The 21,748-nt window shown below is 58.6% G+C and overlaps 3 protein-coding genes across 10 annotated transcripts; 2 read left to right on the forward strand and 1 right to left on the reverse strand.

Annotated features, from left to right (window-relative positions):
- The first annotated feature begins 5,550 nt into the window (after positions 1–5,550).
- Positions 5,551–12,651, forward strand: DUS1L (dihydrouridine synthase 1 like). 3 transcript variants are annotated; one of them, XM_067716137.1, is made up of 14 exons: positions 5,551–5,753; positions 6,615–6,861; positions 7,331–7,439; positions 7,954–8,004; positions 8,479–8,531; positions 9,086–9,168; positions 9,374–9,477; positions 9,684–9,828; positions 10,448–10,544; positions 10,624–10,712; positions 11,162–11,307; positions 11,795–11,832; positions 12,089–12,164; positions 12,265–12,651. In XM_067716137.1, the coding sequence occupies exons 2-14, from the start codon at positions 6,625–6,627 to the stop codon at positions 12,402–12,404; spliced, it is 1,368 nt and encodes a 455-aa protein (XP_067572238.1). In that variant the 5' UTR covers positions 5,551–5,753; positions 6,615–6,624; the 3' UTR covers positions 12,405–12,651. The 3 variants fall into 3 exon arrangements, with proteins under 3 accessions (XP_067572238.1, XP_067572239.1, XP_067572237.1); XM_067716136.1 differs by having other exon boundaries at positions 5,552–5,753; positions 8,419–8,531; XM_067716138.1 differs by lacking the exon at positions 7,954–8,004.
- Positions 12,652–12,893: 242 nt separating this feature from the next.
- GPS1 (G protein pathway suppressor 1) lies at positions 12,894–18,137 on the reverse strand. 6 transcript variants are annotated; one of them, XM_067716130.1, is made up of 14 exons: positions 18,018–18,137; positions 17,048–17,140; positions 16,362–16,543; positions 15,759–15,923; positions 15,500–15,635; positions 15,320–15,397; positions 15,080–15,137; positions 14,558–14,643; positions 14,246–14,340; positions 14,032–14,137; positions 13,871–13,951; positions 13,650–13,787; positions 13,445–13,579; positions 13,104–13,362 (listed from the first exon to the last, which is right to left on the reverse strand). In XM_067716130.1, the coding sequence occupies exons 1-14, from the start codon at positions 18,048–18,050 to the stop codon at positions 13,288–13,290; spliced, it is 1,461 nt and encodes a 486-aa protein (XP_067572231.1). In that variant the 5' UTR covers positions 18,051–18,137; the 3' UTR covers positions 13,104–13,287. The 6 variants fall into 6 exon arrangements, with proteins under 6 accessions (XP_067572234.1, XP_067572231.1, XP_067572232.1 ...); XM_067716131.1 differs by having other exon boundaries at positions 15,080–15,140; positions 18,018–18,065; XM_067716135.1 differs by lacking the exon at positions 18,018–18,137 and adding an exon at positions 17,638–17,910.
- Positions 18,138–18,161: 24 nt separating this feature from the next.
- RFNG (RFNG O-fucosylpeptide 3-beta-N-acetylglucosaminyltransferase) lies at positions 18,162–21,742 on the forward strand. Its single transcript, XM_067716139.1, has 8 exons — positions 18,162–18,471; positions 19,126–19,174; positions 19,743–19,845; positions 19,977–20,130; positions 20,432–20,520; positions 20,610–20,775; positions 21,350–21,435; positions 21,509–21,742. The coding sequence occupies exons 1-8, from the start codon at positions 18,190–18,192 to the stop codon at positions 21,588–21,590; spliced, it is 1,011 nt and encodes a 336-aa protein (XP_067572240.1). The 5' UTR covers positions 18,162–18,189; the 3' UTR covers positions 21,591–21,742.
- The last annotated feature ends 6 nt before the right edge of the window (positions 21,743–21,748 follow it).

Consider the following 21,748-nt stretch of genomic DNA (forward strand, 5'->3'; position numbering starts at 1 on the left):
AAGGAATGAAGTTCTGATAACATGCTACAACATGTATCAGAACAGTGTGTGAAAAAGTTTCTGGAGCAGGTATGTTAATATCGGAAAAAGTAGGTTTCAGAGCAAAGAATAGGTTAGATATAAAGGATCATTTCATAATGATAAAAGTGTCAACTAATCCAAAGGACATGAGAACCCATGCTCCTATAACAGAGCTCCAAATTACACAAAGCGAAAGATCTGGAAGAAGAATCGGAATTCCCTGGCAGTCCAGTGATTAGGACTCCGTGCTTCCGCTGCAGGGGGTGTGGGTTCAATCCCCGGTCGGGGAACTAAGATCCTGCACGCTGCATGGTGCAGCCCAAAAAAAAAAAAAAATCAGGCAATCTACAATTACAGTTGGAGATTTCCAAAACCCTTCTCAATAACTGAACAAGTAGAAAATCAGTAAGGATGTGTAAGACTTGAGCAATACAATCAACCAACTGACATTTATAGACCGACCAGCCAACAGTAGCAGAATGTACATTCTTTTCAGATTCACATAGAACATCTACTAAGATGGTTCACATTCTGTGTCATAAAACCAGCCTCAATAAGTTGAAAAGAACTCAGCTTCTATAAAGTATTTTCTTTGACCATAATTGAATAAAATTAGAATCAATAGCAAAAAGATCTCTAGAATATCCTCAAATATTTAGAAACCAAATAACATACTTCCAATAACCCATGGGTTGAAGAAGAAATCAGAAAAGAAATCAGAAAGTATTTTGAACTGACTGAAAATGAAGACGGCATGCCAAAATTTGTAGTGTACAGCTAAAGCAGTGTAGGGGAAATACATAACAATAAAGGTCTATGTCAAAAAAGAAGAAATGTCTCAAATTAATGACTTCAAATTCTGCCTTAAACTAAACAAAGAAGAGCAAATGAAACCCAAACTAAGCAGAATAGAGGAAATAATACATATCAGAGTGAAAGTCAAATAGGAAACAGAAAAGCAGAAAATGAAATTAAAATCTTCTTCGAGAAGACCAGTAATTCATAAACCTTAAAACAGATTGAGCTGGGAAAAAAAATAGAAAAAACACAAATTACCAATAGTATCAGGAACGACAGAGGTGACATCACTAAGATTCTACATATATTAAAAGGCTAGTAAGGGAATATTATGAACAACTTAATGCCAAACAATTGGACAACTTAGAAATGAACAAATCCCACACAAAACACAAAGTCAAGAAGATATAGGCAGGGCTTCCCTGGTGGCGCAGTGGTTGAGAGTCCGCCTGCCGATGTAGGGGACATGGGTTCGTGCCCCAGTCCGAGAAGATCCCACATGCGGTGGGGTGGCTGGGCCCGTTAGCCATGGCCGCTGAGCCTGCGCGTCCGGAGCCTGTGCTCCGCAACGGGAGAGGCCGCAACAGTGAGAGGCCCGCGTACCAGAAAAAAGAAAAGATCCCACGAGCCGCAGGTAAGACATGGCGCAGCCAAATAAATAAATATTTTTTTAAAAGCGCATTGAGCTATCACACACGTATTTGCATGGCTAAAATTAGGCATACCAAGTGTTGGTGAGGATGTGGAGAAACGAACTTTTCTACGTTGCTGGTGGGAATGCAAAATGGTGGAACCACACGGGAAAACAGTTTGGCGATTTCTTTGAAAGGTTCAACACGCACCTACCATATGCCCCAGCCATTCCACTCCTAGGCATTTACCCGAGAGAAACAGAGCATATGTCCACACAAAGACTTGTCCGTGAATGCTTCCTGCAGCCTTATTTGGAATAGCCAAAAACTAGAAACAACAATCCTTCACAGGTGAATAGGCAGACAAATTGTGGTTCATTTCTGAAATGGAATACCACTCCACAATAAAAAGGAATGAACTACTGATACACACAGAAGCATGGATGAATCTCAAAATAATAATGCTGAGTGCAAGACACCAGACCAGAGAAGAGGACAGCTTTTCCTTGACTTACGATGGGATTATGACCAATAAACCCATCATAAATTGAAAATACCGTGAACTGAAAATGCACTTGCTACACCTAAACTACCGAACATCACAGCTGAGCCTCGCCCACCTCAAATGTGCTCAGAACACCAACATCAGTGGGCAGTGAGGCAAAATCACCTACCACAAGCTCTATTTTATAATAAAGTGTTGACTGTCTCACGTAACGGATTAAATACCATACTGACAGTGAAAATCAGAATGGTTGTCTGGGTCCAGGATGCTTGTTCACCCTCGTATCACGGGCTGACTGGGGACTGCGCTCGCTGCCGCTGCCCAGCATCACGGAAGAGGACCAGACTGCATATTGCTAGCTTGGAAAAGAGCAACGTTCAAAATTTGAAATATGGTTCCTACTGAATGTGTATTGCTTTCACACCATCATAAAGTAAAAAAAATCGTAAGTTGAACCATCATAAGTTGGGGACCATCTGTCTATGTAATATGACTCCATTTATACAAAGTTCTAGAAAGGAAAATTAATCTGCAACAGAAAATGGATCAGGGCTTCCCTGGTGGCGCAGTGGTTGGGAGTCTGCCTGCCAATGCGGGGGACACGGGTTCGTGCCCCGGTCTGGGAAGATCCCACATGCCGTGGAGCGGCTGGACCTGTGAGCCATGGTCGCTGAGCCTGCGCGTCCGGAGCCTGTGCTCTGCAATGGGAGAGGCCACAACAGTGAGAGGCCCATGTACAGCAAAAAAAAGAAAAAAAAAAAAAAAAAGAAAATGGATCAGTGTTTGCTAGGGATAGGAGGGGGGGAGGGGAGGGAGGACTTACAAAGGGGTAGAGGAAGCATGGGGGATAATAAATATTTCCATTATTTTGATTGTGATAGTTTTACTGTTTACATACATGTAAAAACTTATTTCCTTGTCACCTTATGTGCAGTTTTAAACTGTTAATTATACCTCAATAAATCTGTTAAAAAGTTTATATATATATATACCAAATAAAAGTCACTTAGACACCTAACATAATAAGACACTTCTCTCATTCTAAGAGAAATACAAACGACAACCACACTGAGCTATCTCATACCTTACCCATCAGACAGGCACAAATTGAGAACACCGCCTACATCCTCTGATGGTGAGGCCGTGGGGAGACGGACTCATGCGCTGCTGGTGGCAATGCAAAAGAGCACAAATCCTCTGGAAGGAATTTGGCAATCTGCAGAAAGATTACCTATGCATTCCCACGTCTTGTAATTTGTCCTAAATGTATATCTACAGCAATTTTTGTAAAAAACCAAACCACACATACACAAGCAGATTCATTGCAGCATTATTATTATTATTATTATTATTATTTGGCTGTGTTGGGTCTTCGTTCCCGCGCACAGGCCTTCTCTAGTTGTGGCGAGTGGGGGCTACTCTTTATTGAGGTGCATGGGCTTCTCACTGCGGTGGCTTCTCCCGTTGCGGAGCACAGGCTCCAGGCATGCGGGCTTCAGCAGTTGTGGCACGTGGGCTCAGTAGTTGTGGCTCACAGGCTCTAGAGTGCAGGCTCAGTAGTTGTGGTGCACGGGCTTAGTTGCTCCGTGGCACATGGGATCCTCCCAGAACAGGACTCGAACCCGTGTCCCCTGCATTGGCAGGCGACTCCCAACCACTGCGCCACCAGGGAAGTCCCTCATTGCAGCATTATTTGAAGTTGCAAAATATCAAGAGATCACTGACATGTCCATAAGAGGTGATTGACGTACTAAGCGACAGCCCATTCCCACGGAAAATAAGGAAGACTGCTGTGATATTCAAGACACAGTATTGGGCTTCCCTGGTGGCGCAGTGGTTGAGAGTCCACCTGCCGATGCAGGGGACACGGGTTCGTGCCCCGGTCCAGGAAGATCCCACATGCCGCAGAGTGGCTGGGCCCGTGAGCCATGGCCGCTGAGCCTGCGCGTCCTGAACCTGTGCTCTGCAACAGGAGAGGCCACAACAGTGAGAGGCCCGCGTACCGCAAAAAAAAAAAAAAAAAAAAAATTCTGGCTGGACTATTGCTTGCTCCAACCATTATCATGGCCTCAGGCAGCTGAGATACAGGCCTCTACCCAGTTGTTTGCTACTGTGATTGCAATTGTTCTTTGGGGCTTTCCCCCTCCCCCAATCAAGCCAGCTCTCTCCAGTGTCTGTAGGAACTTGAGGTCCTCAAGGCCTACCTGGCTCTGGTGGAACTACCATGGGGAGGGAGGAAATAAAAGTAGTTCAATACTAAAACTCCACAGACTCCCATTGTTCTTCTTACAGATGTTCAGTACTTTTTTTTTAATAAGTGCTTTTCAAATATTGTATGCCTTTGGTCAACTTCCAGAGTCCTGGAATGGTTGCTTTTAACAGTTCTGCCCAGTTTTATCACTGCTTTTTGGGGATGAGATTTGGTGAGCTCCTCAATCTGCTATTCCAGAAATCCCACCCACATACATAAATATAAATTTTCTAGTAGCCACATTGAGAAAGATAAAAAGATAAAATTATTTTCAATAATGTATTTAACCTAATATAAAAATATTATTTCAACATGTCATCAATATTCTTTAAATTATGAATTCTTTTACTTTTTTTGTTTCCCACTAAATCTTTGAAAACTGGTGTGTCTTTTTACTGTTACAGCACGTCTTAATTCAGACCAGTCACATTCGAGCACTCAAGATATGACAGCTAGCTGCCATATTGGACACACAAGGATGGATATTTGATATTAGGAAATTGTTATTTTTCAGGTGTGTTAATGATATTGTGGTTGTTTCTCTAAAAACTCCTGTCCTTTGGGTATGTTGAAATACTTAAGGATGAAATGATACAATGAAACTTGGTTCTGCCAGAGGAAAAATTTTCCCTCTTCCCTTTTGGGACTGTGCTTGGAGGTCCTGAAAATTAATTGACAAAAGACAGGTGAACAGGAAGAAAGCAAAGTGTATTCCCACCCTCTGGCGGGTACAGAAGACGTGCACGCAGTAATCAGAGGTAGGGGTTTCTGTACCTAAGGTAATAGGAGAAAGGGAGGGAGGGGAAAGAGAAGACCAATCGGTTTCTTTAGGAAAGAGAAGAGAGTGTTTAGGGGAACAAGCAGGAGGTAAGTTTGTGATCATATTTTCTAAGCAGGTGACTCGCACGTCTTGGGTTTAAAACGAAGAATTCTGTGGGTCTGGGCAGCCGAGCGTCGCACTATGGGGGGCAGGAAGTTCGCGCAGTGTTTGCCTTCCGCGATAAAACGGCGATTTCGATCCTTCGAAGGTTTCTATGAGGTTCCGCGCGCGGGGCCGAGGCGAGGACTTTAGCTCCGAGCTCCTCTGCGGGGAAAGGCGGGAGCTCAAGCCGGGCGATACCCGCCGCGAGCGAGGGGTGACTCTCGGCGCTCCCTGCCCGGCCCGCCCCCCGCGAACCCGCCCCACCGCGCCGGGCGGAGCCAACCTCCGCCCTGCGACTCCCGACCCCGCGTACCGCCCCTCCGCCGCCGGGCGCGGTTTCCCGGGGACGCATTTCTCGCCGCACCGCGGGCTGCCCGGACCTCCCTGGCGGAGCACTTTCCGGCGGACCCAGCGCGGAGCTCTGAGCTCGGCTGCGGTCCGGCGGCAACCCAGGTGTGGCGGCCTCAGGACGCGGTGCGAGCACAGGAGCCGCACCCCGCGGGACCCCGGCCTCACCCCCGGAGCTCCAGGCCGCCCCGCCTCGCCCCCGGCTCCGAAGGGCGTAGCTGCGTCGGGAGGAGCCTCAGCCTGGCTCGGGCGCTCAGGTGGCCCGGGTCCGCCCAAGTAGGTTCCCTGCGGATTTGACCCGCGGTTCTCGGGTTCCCGGGGCTCTTCCTTCGGGTGGGGCTGGAGGATGCCCCGCTGGGCAACACACTGGCGACCTAGGTGATTTTTACATGTAACTTAACAATTTCCGAAATTCTCAAACCCACAGCTGGGCACTTAGGCAGTTGTTAAGCTGATGACCATGCTTAATAATTCCCAAACTAGGTACAGGAGGTGAGTGTTCTCTGAAAGTCAGCCTCCCTCATAGTCCGTTCTCCGGTGTTTCGGATTGTAATCGTTTCTCGGCTACCACCTGTTAAGCCCCTGTAGGGAACGATGGCTCCTATAAGGCTGGCCGGGCATAGGTAAGATAAGACAGAGGGGCAAGTACTCTTAGTGCTTTTATAAACCTGGCACCCAGAGGAGAGCACAGAGTGTCCAGGTGACTGCCCTGGGCCCCTTGGTGGGCAGGGAGGGCAGGCATTTTGCAGGCTTCCGGGAGTGTCGCCACTGGATGGTCCTGCTTTGGTGGGGGTCCCCGAGTCTTCTGGGTCGTAGCTGCCTTTTAGGGTAGCCTCCTCTGGGCTAGGCACTGACAGGATGTACTGTTCCATTTACTCTTCACGCCAGTCCTGCCAGGCAGACATCTTAATCCCGCTAAGAAGTAAGGGGTTAAAGCTCAGAGAGGTTGAGTGACCTGACCAAGGTTTCCACTGGAAGGCAACCGGCACTGGGGCTTCAGTTCCTGGCCTGCACCAGCTGACATCCTTAGTGTCCACATTTGTGACCATCGGGCAGCACTGGAGCGGCCTCGAGGAGGGTCGGCTCCTACACCTGCGCTCCGTTGGCCGCGGCTGAGCCCCTGGTCTTACCCCTCAGTGTGGAGACGATGCCAAAGCTGCAGGGCTTCGAGTTCTGGAGCTGTACCCTGGGGGGGGCCCGCCACGTGGTGGCCCCCATGGTGGACCAAAGCGAGCTGGCCTGGAGGCTGCTGAGCCGCCGCCACGGGGCCCAGCTGTGCTACACACCCATGCTGCACGCCCAGGTCTTCATTCGAGATGCCAACTACCGCAAGGAGAACCTGTACTGCGACGTGTGCCCCGAGGACCGGCCTCTCATTGTGCAGGTGGGCAGCCCAGCCCAGAATGCTGGCCGAGCACCTCTCCCTGGGCCTTTCCGGAAAAGGCTTCGTGAGATCGGAGTGGGGGGGGTGGGCCAGTTCTCCCAGAGATTGACCTCTTCCTGGGAGCTGCCTCAGGCTTTTGGTGAACGGACGACCTGGGTGCGATGGAAGATTCGCAGCCCCCTCCCCAGCATCACCCCTAGTGCTCCCTCTTTATCAGAACAGTTAGAGAGAATGGCTCTGCTCTTCACAAAGTCAGTGATACTGGCTTTCTGCTACAACTGGGAGAATTGTGTGAATTCGTAACTCGGTCTCGTGGTGGCATGGGAACGCATCCCAGCTTGGTTAAATTGTAAACATCTAAGATAGGATGCCATCCTGTGGTCATCCCCTCGGGCAACAGCCCCACTGGTCACCTATGAACCCGTGTGGGACTGGCTTGGGCTCATGGTAACTTTCATGTCTCTTTCAGTTCTGTGCCAATGACCCGGAGGTGTTTGTCCAGGCAGCTCTCCTGGCTCAGGACTACTGCGATGCCATCGACCTGAATTTGGGCTGCCCGCAGATGATAGCCAAGCGAGGTGAGTTCCTGTTCTGGGGTTCTGTGTCATTGCACAAGCTTTTGGCTGGGGTGGACTCCAAGCCCAGAGGTGCCCAGTGTGTGGCTGAGCTGACCAGGGGCCTGGCCCTGCCTCTGATGGCAGCAGCTCAGGCAGCCACCGGCCCTTTCTTTGCTCCTCTTTCTGGAGAGCGGCCCTTCTCAGGCACTGAGGGCGGGGGACAGGGTTCAGCTGGCTGTCAGGGGCTCACCACGTCCTGGGAAGTTGTTGGGCTCCCTCTGGATAAATGTGTTTTGCTGAAAAGTCCCCACCACGCCCTCGTGCTGCCTGAGGGACCAGTGGCTGCTGCCCTGGCATTTCAGCCTTTCTCCCTCACTGTGCCTGAGGAGTTGCTGGCTGGTCAGAGACCGTGTGGGGTGGGCATTCCATTCAGCACCCTTGAGCTCAGGCCGCCGGGCTAATAGAACCTGGCCAGGCAGCTCGAGGCCCATGTCACTCGAGAGGGGGTTGCAGAGGGCATGCTTGTTCTTCGCAGGTCACTATGGCGCCTTCCTGCAGGAGGAGTGGGACCTCCTCCAAAGAATGAGTGAGTTGGCCACACACTACCTGCGGGGACTTGGGGCCACGTTGTGGTTGGGTGGCAGGCCTGAAACAGCCTGGCAGGGTTCAGGAGAGGACAGTGGCTGGCAGAGTCCTGTTGGCTGTGGCAACCCCCGCGCCTTTCCACTGTAGAAGGTGGCTGTGAAGTCGCCTGTCCCGCTCCTGCTGTCCCCCCGTCGAACCAGATAGTAGGTGCTGGAGGGCGGCATCCTCGCCCACCCAGTCCTGGCCTCTCCAATGCCCTAGGGTCAGAGGTGCAGCTCTCAGCTGCCATCGAGAGGGAGCCAGCACGGGGCGTCTGCAGGGCCTTTGCTCCTTTGGGGGCTCAGCCATGGGTCCCCACACCCTGCCTGAAGGTGGCACCACAGCTCTCTCAGGAGCTGACTCTGCCTTTCCCTAGTTCTGCTAGCCCACGAAAAACTTTCTGTCCCTGTCACATGCAAGATCCGTGTCTTCCCAGAGATTGACAAGACCGTAAGGTACGCCCAGATGCTGGAAAAGGCTGGCTGCCAGGTGAGGGCTATGGGCTCCCGGGGCCCTGCACTGTTCCCCCGCCTCCAGGAGTGCCCCTTGAGGGTTTACCCTCTGGGGTGGGCAGGAATCAGTGACCTTTAGGTGAGGCCTGATGAGGGGAGGGGAGCCCCATGCTTGGGCCCAGGAGGCCAGTATTGTGCAGGGGGAGGTGCTGGGTCTCAACCACCTTCTTCCCACCCACCCACCACCAGCCCTGGGGTCAGGCTGGTGCCTGTTCCTCCCTCACACCTTTGGCCTTGGGCAGCGGGGGTGCTGCCACTACAGAGAGGACTGGCCCTTGAAAGGGTCTGGGCCTCTCACCTCCACATCCTGGGTGGCGTAGTAGGCTGGCTCTGACGTGCAAGCCCCAGGCAGCACCCCCAGGGTGTCAGCTGGCCTCAAGTGCAGCACTGAGTAAGCGAGGCACAGGGCGGCCTTTCCTCTGCTCTGCATGGGAAGTTGATACCCTAAAAGCCGAAGGCAGAGGGTCCCCTGGAGTTGGTTTGGGGGCCGCAGTTGAGAGTGGGGCCGAGCCAGGTGCTGCTGTGTCCTAGTTGCTGACTGTCCACGGGCGCACCAAGGAGCAGAAGGGGCCCTTGTCGGGCACCGCGTCCTGGGAGCACATCAAGGCTGTGCGGTGAGTGGACACGGGGTGAACCCAGGGCAGGGAGACAGCCCAGCCCCAAGGCAAGGCCCTCAGCCCTTTGGGCACCAGGAGGGGTGCTGGGCCTGGGGGTGAACAGCACAGTGGGAAGATGGAGTTTGGGGGCCTGGCCCTCCCCCCAGGGTTGTGGGGGGAAACAGCATCCTTCTGAGCATCTGCCCATCCTGTTCCCCAACAGGAAGGCAGTGGCCATCCCCGTGTTTGCCAATGGGAACATCCAGTGCCTGCGGGACGTGGAACGCTGCATCCAGGACACGGGGGTGCAAGGGGTCATGAGTGCAGGTGAGGCTGTGCCCTTGCCCACAGCTGGGCCACCACTGGCAGATGCTGGAGGGGCCTGTTTGCATCATGGCACCATTGGCCCAGCTGCAGAGCCTTAGGCTTCACGCTGTCATCCCTGAAGTCTCCATCTGCCTGATGGGCCAGCCTTGCCCTTGCAGTGGCGAGGCATGGGGGCCCCTGAGCCTTGCATTGCCTTCCTCCTGCAGAGGGAAACCTGCACAACCCTGCCCTGTTCGAGGGCCGCAGTCCTGCCGTGTGGGAGCTGGCCGAGGAGTACCTGGACATCGTGCGGCAGCACCCCTGCCCTCTGTCCTACGTCCGGGCCCACCTCTTTAAGCTGTGGCACCACACGTGAGTTGCCCCCCCAGGGCAAACGCTGTCTGGTCTGAGGCCTGCCTGGAACATTGGGGTTTGTTTGTTTTTTTCTTAAATTTTTTTTAAAATTTATTTTATTTATTTATTTTTGGCTGCATGGGTCTTCATTGCTGCATGTGGGCTTTCTCTAGTTGCGGCGAGCGGGGGCTATGCTTTGTTGAGGTGCGCAGGCTTCTCATTGTGGTGGCTTCTCGTTGCGGAGCACAGGCTCTAGGCGCGCGGGCTTCAGTAGTTGTGGCACGCAGGTTCAGTAGTTGTGGCTCGCGGGCTCTAGAGCGCAGGCTCAGTAGTTGTGGCATATGGGCTTAGTTGCTGCGCGGCATGTGGGATATTCCCACGCCAGGGCTCAAACCCTTGTCCCCTGCATTGGCAGGATTCTTAACCACTGTGCCACCAGGGAAGCCCTGCATTGGGGTTTTTAAGACGAGCTCTCCACAGACATTTACAAAACCACCTGCCACCGAGTCTGGGAGGGCCGCGGTGACATGGTGAGGTTGGGTGGGAGGAAAGACCGTGCTCCTCTGTGCCCAGGGCTCAGGGTTGGTGGTTGGGAGCTGGGTGCTGGGTTGGCTCTGTGATGGGGCGTCTGCATCAGGCTGCAGGTGCATCAGCAGCTTCGAGAGGAGCTCGCCAAAGTGAAGACCCTGGAGGGCATTGCCGCAGTGAGCCAGGAGCTGAAGCTGCGGTGTCAGGTAGGTGCTGGGCTAATGTGTAGTGGGAAAGAGGCTTGGGCCTTGGGCCTCTAACCGAGGGCCCTCTGGGCTTTTGCAGGAGGATATATCCAGGCAGAAGGAGGGAGAGAAGCCTTCAGGCGGCTTGCCTTTCTTCCACTGGATCTGCCAGCCCTACTTCCGGCCAGGGTGAGCCTCCCGCATGTGGGCTGGCAGGGGGGTGGGGGGGTGCGAGAGGGTTACATGGAGGAGGGGGCTGTTCTGCCTGCTGCCCCCCTTGGCTGGGGTGCTTCATCCCTCAGGGGCCAGGGGCCTCTTCCTTGTCAGCCTATGTTTAGGTTTTAAATGGCTTTTTTCATAAGATGCTTCTCTAAGCTCCTCTGATCCTGAGTGGGTTTGCCCTGGGGTCAAGAGGTTGACCCTCCCTAGCTTCCTCTGGCTTTTCTGAGGTGAGGCTAGGCTGTCATCTGTAGCCACAGCCCCGCCCAGGACTCAGTGGCTCAGACACTGGTGTCCCAGCCTCTGTGCCGGCTGCTGGGGCCTCAGCGGAGTTGCACACATCCTCACCCGGGGACTGCAGCTGGCGGGCTGCCTCTCATGAGTGTCCCTCAGCTCCGCCCGCTGATTCTCCCTTTCAGGCCCAGGGACGGGAGCAGGGAGAGCGGGGGTGCCCGTAGCAAGCGGGCCCTGGAGGAGGAGGAGGGCAGTACAGACGTCTTGTCCAAGAACAAGCAGAAGAAGAAACTGAGGAACCCCCATAAGACCTTCGACCCCTCGCTGAAGCGTAAGATGCTCCCACCACTGGAGCCCTGGGAGGTGGCCAGCCCCTGCCCCGGGTCCCCCAGGGTCAGGTGGCTCTGCTGCTTCCTAAGCCATGGGGAGTCCACCAGGGAGGGCCCTGTGACCCTTCCATGTGCCCCCAAGGAGACTGGCGGGTCCCACGAGGCCACAGCCAGTCAGCCTCCCTGCCTGCTGCGGTCCCTGAGCTGCTGCCCTGAGGCAGCTGGAGAGGAAGGGAGTGGGGCCTGGGGCGGCTTTCCCAAGAAGGACCTTCAAGTGGGAGGTGGTGGGCATGGAGCCCGTGCACCTCGGGCAGATGGGATGAGGTTTCCCGGCGCAATCGTGAGTACTACGTCCTCTGCCATCTGCAAGCCACCTGGCCTGGCCAGCCGCAGGGAGCAGGGATACCTGCCAGGGGCCACATGTAGGAGATGGCTGTGGTGGGTGGGCTCACCTAGTTCAACCAGCACCTCCTTTTGCTCTTTTCCCAGCAAAATATGCAAAGTGTGATCAGTGTGGAAACCCAAAGGTGAGTCTGTCCTTCTAGCCACACCGCCCAGGGTAGAGCTCAGCCCCGGGAGGGGTGGGGACCTGCGCAAGAGGTCCTCTCCCTGTCTGTTTTGGGGGCAGCCTGGGCACAGCCCAAGGTGGGTGGCTTCTGTCGTGTAAGGGGCTCTGCCTATCTTCAGGAGAGCCCCACCTGTGCTCGGGGCCCACTCACTCAGGCTGCAGCCCGGCCAGGGGAGGAGCATTAGCCCCAGGCTCACACACTTTCCTATGTCCAGGGCAACAGATGTGTGTTTAACCTGTGCCGGGGCTGCTGCAAGAAGCGAGCTTTCAAAGAGACGGCTGACTGTCCAGGTGAGGTGCGCCCGCTGCCACCAGGCGCCCGCCCCCACTGTAGTGGGCAGTGGACCCTCAGCCTCCTGAGCCCCATTTCCCTCTCTTGTCCCTCTGCCAGGTCATGGACTGCTTTTTAAAACCAAACTGGAGAAGTCTCTGGCCTGGAAGGGGGCCCAGCCGCGGCTGCAGGAACCACAGCAGGCCAGGCCTGGAGAACCAGGTGGCTTCCCGGAGGTCATGGGCAGTGCCCTGGCCTGAAGGGCAGCTGCAGCCCCATGTGCCACCCCCCAGGCCCGCTGCTGAAGCCTTGAAACGTCCCACTTAAGGAAACTCCTTTACTCAGGGAACCTCCTGCTACTTCACACGGAAGGACAAGCTGGTCTTCCCTTCAGCCCACGCTGGGGGCCCAGAGATGCTGCACCAGGGAGCAGGCTCCCAGGCTGGACCTGCCCCGTCCTCACAGCCCACGTGTGTTCAAGATGAACAATAAATCATTTCAAAGACACGACGTTCCCACTCAGGTTCTTTAAGACCTGAGTGTCGTCGGGGTCAACAGGGCCTTCACAACAGGGGAATGAGCAAGGCGCCGCCTGCCATCATCTTCCTAACCATGGGACCTGCTAAAAGGAGGGCCATGCACTGGCCTCAGCCCTGCAAAGCCAAGTGGAATGTGAGAAAGGGGAGCCCAAGGAGGTGGGGACTGGGCCAGGGGGCCCCACGGAGACAGGAAGGAGTGGTGCAAGGGGCTGTTCTCAGGCTGCCCTTTAATGGACTAAGATTCAACAATGCTACAACCCCAAATGACACAACGTAGAGGCTGGGAGACAGTGCTGCCGGGTGGGGCCCCAGGCGCCATGTGCGTGAGCCCAGCAGGCCGCTCCTTCCAGGAAAGCCCATCTCCTCCCCAGCACCCCCAGCACAGGGTGCAGCAAGGGGGAAGGGGGGCACAAGAATCTGGGCACATGGAAGCCCAGGCAGGGGGCTGAGGGCTAGCGTCAGCCAGCAGCCAGGCCCCTACAAGTGGGCCACAGGCAACACCTCTGGAAGTGCTGCTGGAGCAGATGCGAGGCCCAGGAGTCCGAGGGTGGGGGGTGGGGCAGGGCGGAAGGTGTGCCGACCGTCCTGGAGGCCGAGGGTGCCCTCACATGTTGGTGCTCATCCGGGACTGGCTGTTGGCTGGCGTCAGCTCCCCTTGGCTCCCTTCCCGGGGAGGGGACTGCAGTGGAGACAGCCACTTAGCCCAGAGGGGCGCGTGTGCCCATCCCATCCCCCCAACCCCAGGGCCCCCCTGCCCGCACCTTGACGTGGATCTGGTTGCGTAGCACGGCTGCCCTCAGGATCATGGCTTTGGCACGGCGCTGGAACTCCTTGCCCATCAGCAGGGACTTCTCGAAGGTGGTGCTGCGCTGATCCACGTCCCGGGCATATAGGATCTGTGGAGGTGCAGGGCTCAGTGGGGCCCAGGGTCTCCCTCCCACACCCCACAGCCCTGAGGCTGCCCACCTTGCTGTGGGAGTCGATACGGGCGTTGATGAGCCCCTCCAGGATGAGCTGCGTCAGCTCATCCTCCAGCGCCGCCACTGTGGTGTTGAAGGCCGTGGCCATCTTGCGCATGTCAGCTGACACGTAGGGGCTGAAATACTGCAGAGGAAAGGGAACGTGAGCTACCCACAGACACATCCATAGCACCCTGCCTTGGCCTCAGCTTCTGCCCCTGCGTTTACCTGGATGAGGGCCCGGTTGCGAATCTGTGTGTACAGGGTCCTGACGTGGGGGGCCAGGTACATGTCTAGGAGCAGGTTGTCCTGGCGAGGAGAGCCAGTTAGGGACAGCTGCCCCAGGCCTTCCGCACCCGCCCACCTCCAAGCCAGGCCAGGCCCCTCACCTTCATCTCGTCCAGCATCTTCAGGCACGAGGCATACTTGGACTCATAGAATTTGAAGATAATGTCCCGAACCTGTGGTTCCAGCTCCAAGAACAACTTGAAGGAGCTGCAGATGCCAGACTCCTCAGAGCCGGCCCTGCCTGCCCACCCGCCTGAAGGTGGCTGGGGGCGCAGGAGCAGGGCTGCAGTGCCCAGTACCCCACCTTCCACCCACCTGCTGGAGATGACATTGCGCTGCAGCTCCTGCCGGTCAAAGGTGGCCAAGGCGCACAGGCCACCGTACACGGCCACGTTGCTGGGGGAGAGCAGCTGAGGAGCAGGAAGGGAGATAGGTCAGAGTCCTGGAGTCACTGGCAGTCAGTACAGAAGTCTGGGCTGGGTCCACCCTACCTCACCCACCACCCACTCAGAATGCCTAGAACCCCATGGGGGTGACCGCCCAACAGAGAGCCCAACTCTCGAGCCCTCACCCTGCTTCCCAAGCCCCAGTGAAGTTCTCCTCCCCAGAGACCCTCACGCCCCTCACCTCGGGGAAGTCGCAGTGATCGAAGGAAGCCAGCAGGAAGCACTTGGCAGCCTGCTTGTACTTGCGTGCGGCCAACTCAGCCAGGCCTGGAGCGGGGGCAGGGGGAAAAAGGATGAAGCCCGGCATCCAGAGGAAGCGGCCAGGGCCCTGTGGGGCCATCAACGGGCGCGCACCTGGGGCAGAAACGCTGGCAAGTGAGAAGTAACCTCGCCAGTGAGCACCGGCAGCACGCTCCGTGAACCAGGCGCCCAGGGAGGCTGAGCAGCTGCTACTCCTACTGCAAAGGGCACCCGAGCTGTTGAGCTGACAGGCTAGGGGTGGGAGCAGGGGTAACCAGCCATGGCAACCCTGTCAGAAGGCACTGCCTCTACTCCCAACCACTGCTCACCACTCCCTAGCCTCCAAGGGGGACCTGAGCCGGGTAGGTGTCAGGTACAGCACAGGTGTGGGGCTTGTGGGTTTCCCTGGCTGGGATGAGGTCACCCGGGCTGCCCTCCTGCCTCTGTGCCCCAGGGCCCTCACCTGCTGCACACTTGAGCTTGGTGAGGATGGCCTGAGTCTGGGTGTCCCGCTCCCCACGCTGCTGCAGGAGAAGGTCGCACATGTGAGCAACCCCCCGCCCTCCATACCTTCATCAACCCCCAGGCACCCGGCCCCAGCCTAAGAGCAACAGAGGCAGACTCCAGGAGGACAAGGCCCACCAGGGCCAGGAGTGGTCAGGGATCCTAGGGCAAGTTCCAAGGGGCACAGAGCCATCATTACCTCGGCAATTTCCGGGGTGGACTCGGCCTTGCTGACATAGCTCAGCACGTGAGACCAATTCTGCAAGTAGACGCTGACCTGGTGGGCAGGTGGAATGCACTCAGCCTGGGGCGCCCCCTCTTGGTCCACGGGCATTGCTGCCCTATGCCCCCCTCCCATGCCACCCACCCCAGGGCCCACCTTGATGACGTTGAGGCACATGTTAATGACGTGCTTGGCGCTGGTGCAGTAGTCCCGGGCCCGGGAGTAACACTTGAGGGCGTTGCTAAGGTCGCCACAGTCCAGATAGTGGTCACCCAGGTCATCATGGCCACGCCTGTGGGTCCGGCCGCAAGTGGACACCGGTCAGTCCATGGGCCTGGCTGCCCAACCCCCCCACCCCAAGGGTGCACCTGATGCTCCCTCTGATGGAGCCTGCCCCCCAGCTCCCTGGGCACACCTGATGCTCTCCTTGATAGAATTGCCCTTGTAGTTCTTCAGATCTGTGTCTAGCTTCTCCAGCTTCAGCAAGGCCTTCTTCCGCGTGGCCTCCACCCAGGCTGTGTCCAAGGGTGGGGGCTCCACACCACTCTCAGGGATGGCATCCGGTGCATTCTGCAGCTCCCTGAGGGAGGACCTGGCCATTAGGGGCCTGTGTGCAGGGGGGCAGCTGCCTCCCATTGGCCCTCATCCCCACTGGGAGGGCGCCCAGTTGGCACAGGGGCAGTTGTGACAGCAGGAGCCCGCAGCCTGGCGGGAGAGCCCAGCGAGAAATAAGTCACACAGCCGTGCTGAGAAGCAAAAAGCACGTTGCAGTCTCCACAGGCTCTGCTCAGTGTTGGAACTGCACACGCATGCAAATGTGGAGGGAGCCTGAATTCTCAGCGAGGAGAGTGAGAGTCTAGCCTGTTGGGTCGTTTCTGCCCCTCCTGGCTTTTCAACAAGAAAGCCAGATCACTGTGTCATGGGGCCAGGCACTGCAGGAGCATAGGGAAGGCCCTTGCCCAGGCTGGCCATATAGCACACGCAACCCCTGCCCCACCTCATTGAGCCCTGACCTCACCTGGCAGCCTCCAGGAGCTTGCGGTGGATCTCCTCGTACATGTCCACGTTGAAGGTCCTCTGCACGAAGGACAGGGCCATCTTCAGGGCCTCCACCCGCAGCGGGGGGCAGTGGTCAGCAATGAACTGCAGTCGTTCGATGCGCATCAGGCCACTGTAGCTGGCCGCGTACTGCTCCAGATCCTGGGGGCGGGGGTGGATTGTGCAAGCTGGGACCCTAGACCTCAAACCCCAGCCAGTGAGTCAGGAGTAGTGTCATGTGGGCACCAAATAAACCACTGTCCAGGGGCTGACGAAAGGCCACTCGGGATGGGCCAGTGCAAGGCCCTCTGGAGTCAATCTCTGCCCTGGGGGGTGAACGGCCAGAGCCACGTGGGCAGCCAGTCACCAAGCTGAGCAGTGAGGAGACAGTGCTTCCCAGGCTGGGTCCCAAGGAAGACCTGCCCTCGCAGTGAGACTCGACCTGCAGGGGGGCCTGGCACACAGGGCTCCTCCGTGTGGGGGAGAAGCAGGTGCAGGGTCTGGAAACTACTAGCAACCCATTATAAGTGCCCAACTAGAAACCCTACAAGTTTCTGAGTCACAAAAAGATGCGGTGGAAGTGGGGAGCCTGGCCTGGACCTCCCAGCAGGACTGACACCCCCATGCAGTCCCCGACGCTCCAGGAGTGCCCGCCAGGCTCCGTACCAGGGTGGGGTTCTCCACAACGTAGTTGACATCGGGCGCGTTCTGCGGGTCCTCCTGGGGGTCCACGTCAATCTGCATAGGCTCCACGGCTCCCTGCAACACGGGCCACCACCTTGGCACCTCGAGCAGGGGACGCCCAGGGAGGGCGAGTGACCCTCACTGTGTCCCAGCTCAGCTCTGCCCTCCATCTCCCGGGTGGGTGGGATCCTGTCCCCCGAGCCCCTCCCCACTGCCCGCCAAGTCCAGCGCCGCCACATCAGGGAGGGGGCTCCTAGCAAGACCGTTGGCTCAAGAGCAGAACGCTCAGCCCGATCGTGATGGCCCATCTGTGGGGCGGGAACCAGAGCCGAAAGACCACTACCCAGGGACCCCAGAGGGTCCCTACGTGCTCCCAGCCACCGTCCTGACGCAGCCTCCTCCGAGCCATAGGGAAAACACGGGCGGCCTCGACCCAGGCGCGGCTGAGCAGCCGGAGCCGCAGCGCCGGGCGAGTACCGCCGATGGACCGGGAGGCGGGAGGGGGGCGCCCGGGCGCCCTGCGCGGCCCGGCGGGCGTGCGGGCTGGTCCCGGCCCCTATCCTGGAAGGTACCTCATAAAGCAGCGTACAGGCCGACAGGCTGGCGCTCAGGCTGAAGTCCCCGGCCGTGCCCGGCAGGAAGAGCTCTGACCTACCGCTGGGAGGGGCGCAGTGCACATCTGCCACTGACGACGCGGCCGCGCGGGGGGCCGGGCCACCCCGCATTCTGTCCTGACTCTCTGCACCCCCCGACCCTGACACAGAGCTGGCTGGCTGCTGAAGGAGAGAGAGCGTTAGCGCGCCGGGCCTGCCGGGCTGCCGGGGCCGACGGGCGGGACGCTGCGGCCGGAGCCCGGGCGCAGGGAGAACGCCGCGCGGGGGGTTGCGCACGGCCGGCCCCGCTCAGGCCCAGCGGCGGGAGCGCGGGGGGGCCGCCGGCCGCGGCTCGTTACCTGCAAGTTAAACACCTGAACCGGCAGCGGCATCTTCGCCCACCCCGCCGCGGCGCGCCGTTCACTTCCGGGGCAGCGCAGCCGCCGCTTCCGGGTCGTGGCATGGGCGGGGCGGCTCTTAAAGGGGCCGCGGCGCTCCTGGCCGGGCGGTGACCGCGGGTCCCGCGGCCGCATGAGCCGCGCGCGGGGGGCGCTGTGCCGGGCCTGCCTCGCGCTGGCCGCGGCCCTGGCCGCGCTGCTGCTGCTGCCACTGCCGCTACCCCGCGCGCCCGCGCCGGCCCCGACCCGGGCCCCGGCCCCCGGCCCCGGCCCACACGCTCCCCCTGCCCGTCCCGCCACCGCCCCCCGCCTGCGGCCCGACGACGTCTTCATCGCGGTCAAGACCACCCGGAAGAACCACGGGCCGCGCCTGGGTCTGCTGCTGCGCACCTGGATCTCCCGGGCCCGACGGCAGGTGGGTCCCGTCCCGAGACCCCGCGGACCCCGCCCCCGGCACCCTCCCATGCCCCGAGATCCCAGCTCCCCGGATTCCTGACCTTGGGACCCCGGGCCCGGGACCTCCCCCATCCCTAGTCCCGGCACAGCCGCCCCCCGGAATCCACCCTCAGGACCTCCACCGCCGGGATCCTCCACCCGGGACTCCTACCCCGGCATCCTTGCCTTGGGACCCCGCGCCCTCATCCCCAAACTGGCAACCCCGCCCTGGACCCCACCCAGGATAACCACCCCAGGACCCCTTACCCACCGCTGTGTCCCTAGCATGGCAGTCAGGCCGCAGGCCTGAGTATACAGAGACCCAGGACCCTCAGTGCCCACCCTTTCCTGTCCGTTCTCGGACTCCAGGCTTGGGTGGGTTTTCCCAGCTGACACTGGGCTGAGGCCACAGAAACTCCTCCAGCAAGAGCAAGCCTGGCCCCAGCAGCACTGGGGATGCTGAGAGTACTAGCAGGCTGTCACTGGGACACCGCCCTCCCTTCTCCTGGACCCCATCCCTTCCAAGCCCACCCTTGCCTCTCCAGCTTCATCCTTGCTCACAGGGCCAAGGCCCTGCCAGACCCAGAGTCCCTGGGAGGTGCCTTTTGAAACCTCACAGGTTATTTCTCTATAGACGTTCATCTTTACCGACGGGGATGACCCTGAGCTACAGCTCCAGGAAGGTGAGTGCCCTCCCCAGCCCAGCCCTGCTGGCGTGTCTGAGGGCCTTCTTCTCAGCTATCCCTTGGTTCGGTGCCACATGGACCCCTGCTGTGTATAAAGGCCCGGGGTGGGGGGTGGGGGTGTTAAGGCACTTGCCCAAGGCTACACAGCTGGTAGAGAACAGAGCCTGGAGTCCAGGGCCCCACCCTACCAGCCATGCTCTGCCTCCCTCAGCCACTGGCTGACTTCCCAGTGCCTCTGGCTGGAGTCATGTCCCCTGAAGATGGGCCAGCAGGGAACCATCCTTTCCAGTCCTGCCCAGAGCAGTGTGGTCCCACCCCAGTCCTATTTCCTGGTGGGTTTTCTCCCATGAGATTCCAAGTGGTCGTCATCTGCCCAGACCTCGGAGGGCAGCAACAGGATCAGCTGAAGGAGGTCAAGACAGATCTGTGATTGGGTCCGACTTCCGGACCTTGAACAGGAGAGGCCCTGTGCCGACCAGCTAGCCGCATTTTGCCCGACTTCAGTGGGGTGGGCTGGCAGCAGGCCTCACCCCAGCCCTCATGCTTCCATCTCTCCAATGGGCAGGCAGCCATGTCGTCAACACCAACTGCTCAGCCGTGCACACACGCCAGGCTCTGTGCTGCAAGATGTCAGTGGAATATGACAAGTTCATTGAGTCTGGACGCAAGTATGTGGTGGCCACGCCCATGCCCCCTGGAGACCCCAGGGCTGAGTGAGAGTCCGGGCCCCCACCTGGGCCAGGGGCTCCCCCACCCCCACCCCCGGGCCCGGCTCACTCTAGAGACTGCACGTTCCCAGGTGGTTCTGCCATGTGGACGATGACAACTACGTAAACCCCGAAGGCCTGCTGCAGCTGCTGTCCACCTTCTCACCCAGCCAAGACGTCTACCTGGGGCGGCCCAGCCTGGACCACCCCATCGAGGCTACCGAGAGGGTCCAAGGAGGTGGAACCGTGAGTGCTGGGGCCGGGGAGGGGCCGCTGAGAACATGGAGACCCTAGCAGGGAAGGGCTGGGACAGGTGCTCGATCCACCCAGATGCAGTGTTTCAGGAACTGGGGTAAGTGAGGTGGGGCTGCGGGAGGGGCTGGGACCACAGGCAACTGGGCTGTGGAAGCCCCGGTGTCCTTGTGCCCTGGGAAGCTTCTGCCAATTGACCAGGGAGTCATTAAGGAGCAGCTTGGGGACGACCCTTGGAGTGCCCAGACAAAGAGTTGGGGTGAAGAGACCTGATCGGTGGCTCCCTTCCCTTCAGGTAACCACAGTCAAGTTCTGGTTTGCTACCGGAGGGGCCGGGTTCTGCTTGAGCAGAGGCCTTGCACTCAAGATGAGCCCATGGGCCAGGTGAGTGAAGGCCAGGCAGGCGCTGGCTGCCGCAGATGGAGCTGCCCAGGGCTGGGGAGGCACTGACCTGTCCCCGCTCCGCTCCCCAGCCTGGGCAGTTTCATGAGCACAGCCGAGCGGGTGCGGCTGCCGGACGACTGCACGGTGGGCTACATTGTGGAGGGGCTGCTGGGCGCCCGCCTGTTGCACAGCTCGCTGTTCCACTCCCACCTGGAGAGCCTGCAGAGGCTGCCGCCCGACACCCTGCTCCAGCAGGTAGGCGCGCTGGGCCCCTGCTGCCTCCGCAGGTGTCCCTGCCTCGGGCCTCTGCCCCCACCTGGCTCCCCAGCACCCAGATGGGCTCCCGGCTGAACAAGGGCTCAGGGCGGGGGTAGGTTCCAGCGCTGCGGCAACTTTGCCGTGGACCCTGGACCCTGGCTGCTGTGGCCCAGGGTCCTGGCTGTACGGGGCTCCCAGGCTCATACAGGGGCTCTTTTGTAAAGAACAGCTGCTGCGCCTTCCCAGGTGGGTGGGCCCAGGGCACCCGGGCCATGGGCAGTGGTTCAGGTGTGACAGGAGTCACAGACCTGGCCCAGGGAGGGGGAATCAGCTTTGGGCAGGGGGTTGGGGACCTCTCGCCCCTACACATGCACCAGCCACCTCCCTGAGGTGTCTTCTGTGCTGGCCACGCCTCTCAGCCCCCATCACTCTTCAGTGCTCTTCCTGAGCCTGCCCTGAGAGCGCTGAGTGGGGGGCGCTAGGAAACCAGGAGGCCGAGTGGTATCTCCTGTGAAGGATGGGGTGGGAGGCACTGGCCCGGAGAGTGACTCTCCCTCCTCCTCTCTCCCAGGTCACCTTGAGCTACGGGGGTCCTGAGAACCCACATAATGTGGTGAACGTGGCCGGAGGCTTCAGCCTGCAGCAGGACCCCACGCGGTGAGCCGGCAGTGGGGAGGAGTGCTGGGGCCAGCCCACCCGTCTTGCAGCCTGACTCCCACTTCCCTCCCAGGTTTAAGTCCGTCCACTGCCTTCTTTACCCGGACACGGACTGGTGTCCTGAGCAGAAGCAGAGTGACGTCGCCTCTCGGTGAACCTCGACGTCGACCCAAATATGCCTCTGGCTCTGCCCCAGGTGCAAGTGGACGACGCCTGCCTGAGGGAGCAAGAACAGTGCTGTTCCCTCCTGGGCTCCAGGCGGCCACGGTCACGGTCTCATCCAGGGAGATAAGGGCGCCCAGCAAATACTCCA

Source organism: Pseudorca crassidens, chromosome 19 (genome assembly GCF_039906515.1).
Source record: "Pseudorca crassidens isolate mPseCra1 chromosome 19, mPseCra1.hap1, whole genome shotgun sequence".
Taxonomy (NCBI): Eukaryota; Metazoa; Chordata; class Mammalia; order Artiodactyla; family Delphinidae; genus Pseudorca; species Pseudorca crassidens.

Excerpts from the sequence above, each read along its gene's own strand:
- DUS1L (XM_067716136.1), top strand. The coding sequence starts at position 6,625 with ATGCCAAAGCTGCAGGGCTTCGAGTTCTGGAGCTGTACCCTGGGGGGG. Across the intron at positions 7,440-7,953 it reads GCAGATGATAGCCAAGCGAG|GTCACTATGGCGCCTTCCTG; the intron begins GTGAGTTCCTGT and ends TGTTCTTCGCAG. Across the intron at positions 9,478-9,683 it reads GCAAGGGGTCATGAGTGCAG|AGGGAAACCTGCACAACCCT; the intron begins GTGAGGCTGTGC and ends TTCCTCCTGCAG.
- GPS1 (XM_067716133.1), bottom strand. The coding sequence starts at position 17,790 with ATGCGGGGTGGCCCGGCCCCCCGCGCGGCCGCGTCGTCAGTGGCAGAT. Across the intron at positions 16,544-17,047 it reads TTGTGGAGAACCCCACCCTG|GATCTGGAGCAGTACGCGGC; the intron begins GTACGGAGCCTG and ends CCCCGCCCCCAG. Across the intron at positions 13,788-13,870 it reads GCAACCGGGCCCTCATCCAG|TATTTCAGCCCCTACGTGTC; the intron begins GTAAACGCAGGG and ends TTTCCTCTGCAG.
- RFNG (XM_067716139.1), top strand. The coding sequence starts at position 18,190 with ATGAGCCGCGCGCGGGGGGCGCTGTGCCGGGCCTGCCTCGCGCTGGCC. Across the intron at positions 20,131-20,431 it reads GGGTCCAAGGAGGTGGAACC|GTAACCACAGTCAAGTTCTG; the intron begins GTGAGTGCTGGG and ends CCTTCCCTTCAG. Across the intron at positions 21,436-21,508 it reads CTGCAGCAGGACCCCACGCG|GTTTAAGTCCGTCCACTGCC; the intron begins GTGAGCCGGCAG and ends CTTCCCTCCCAG.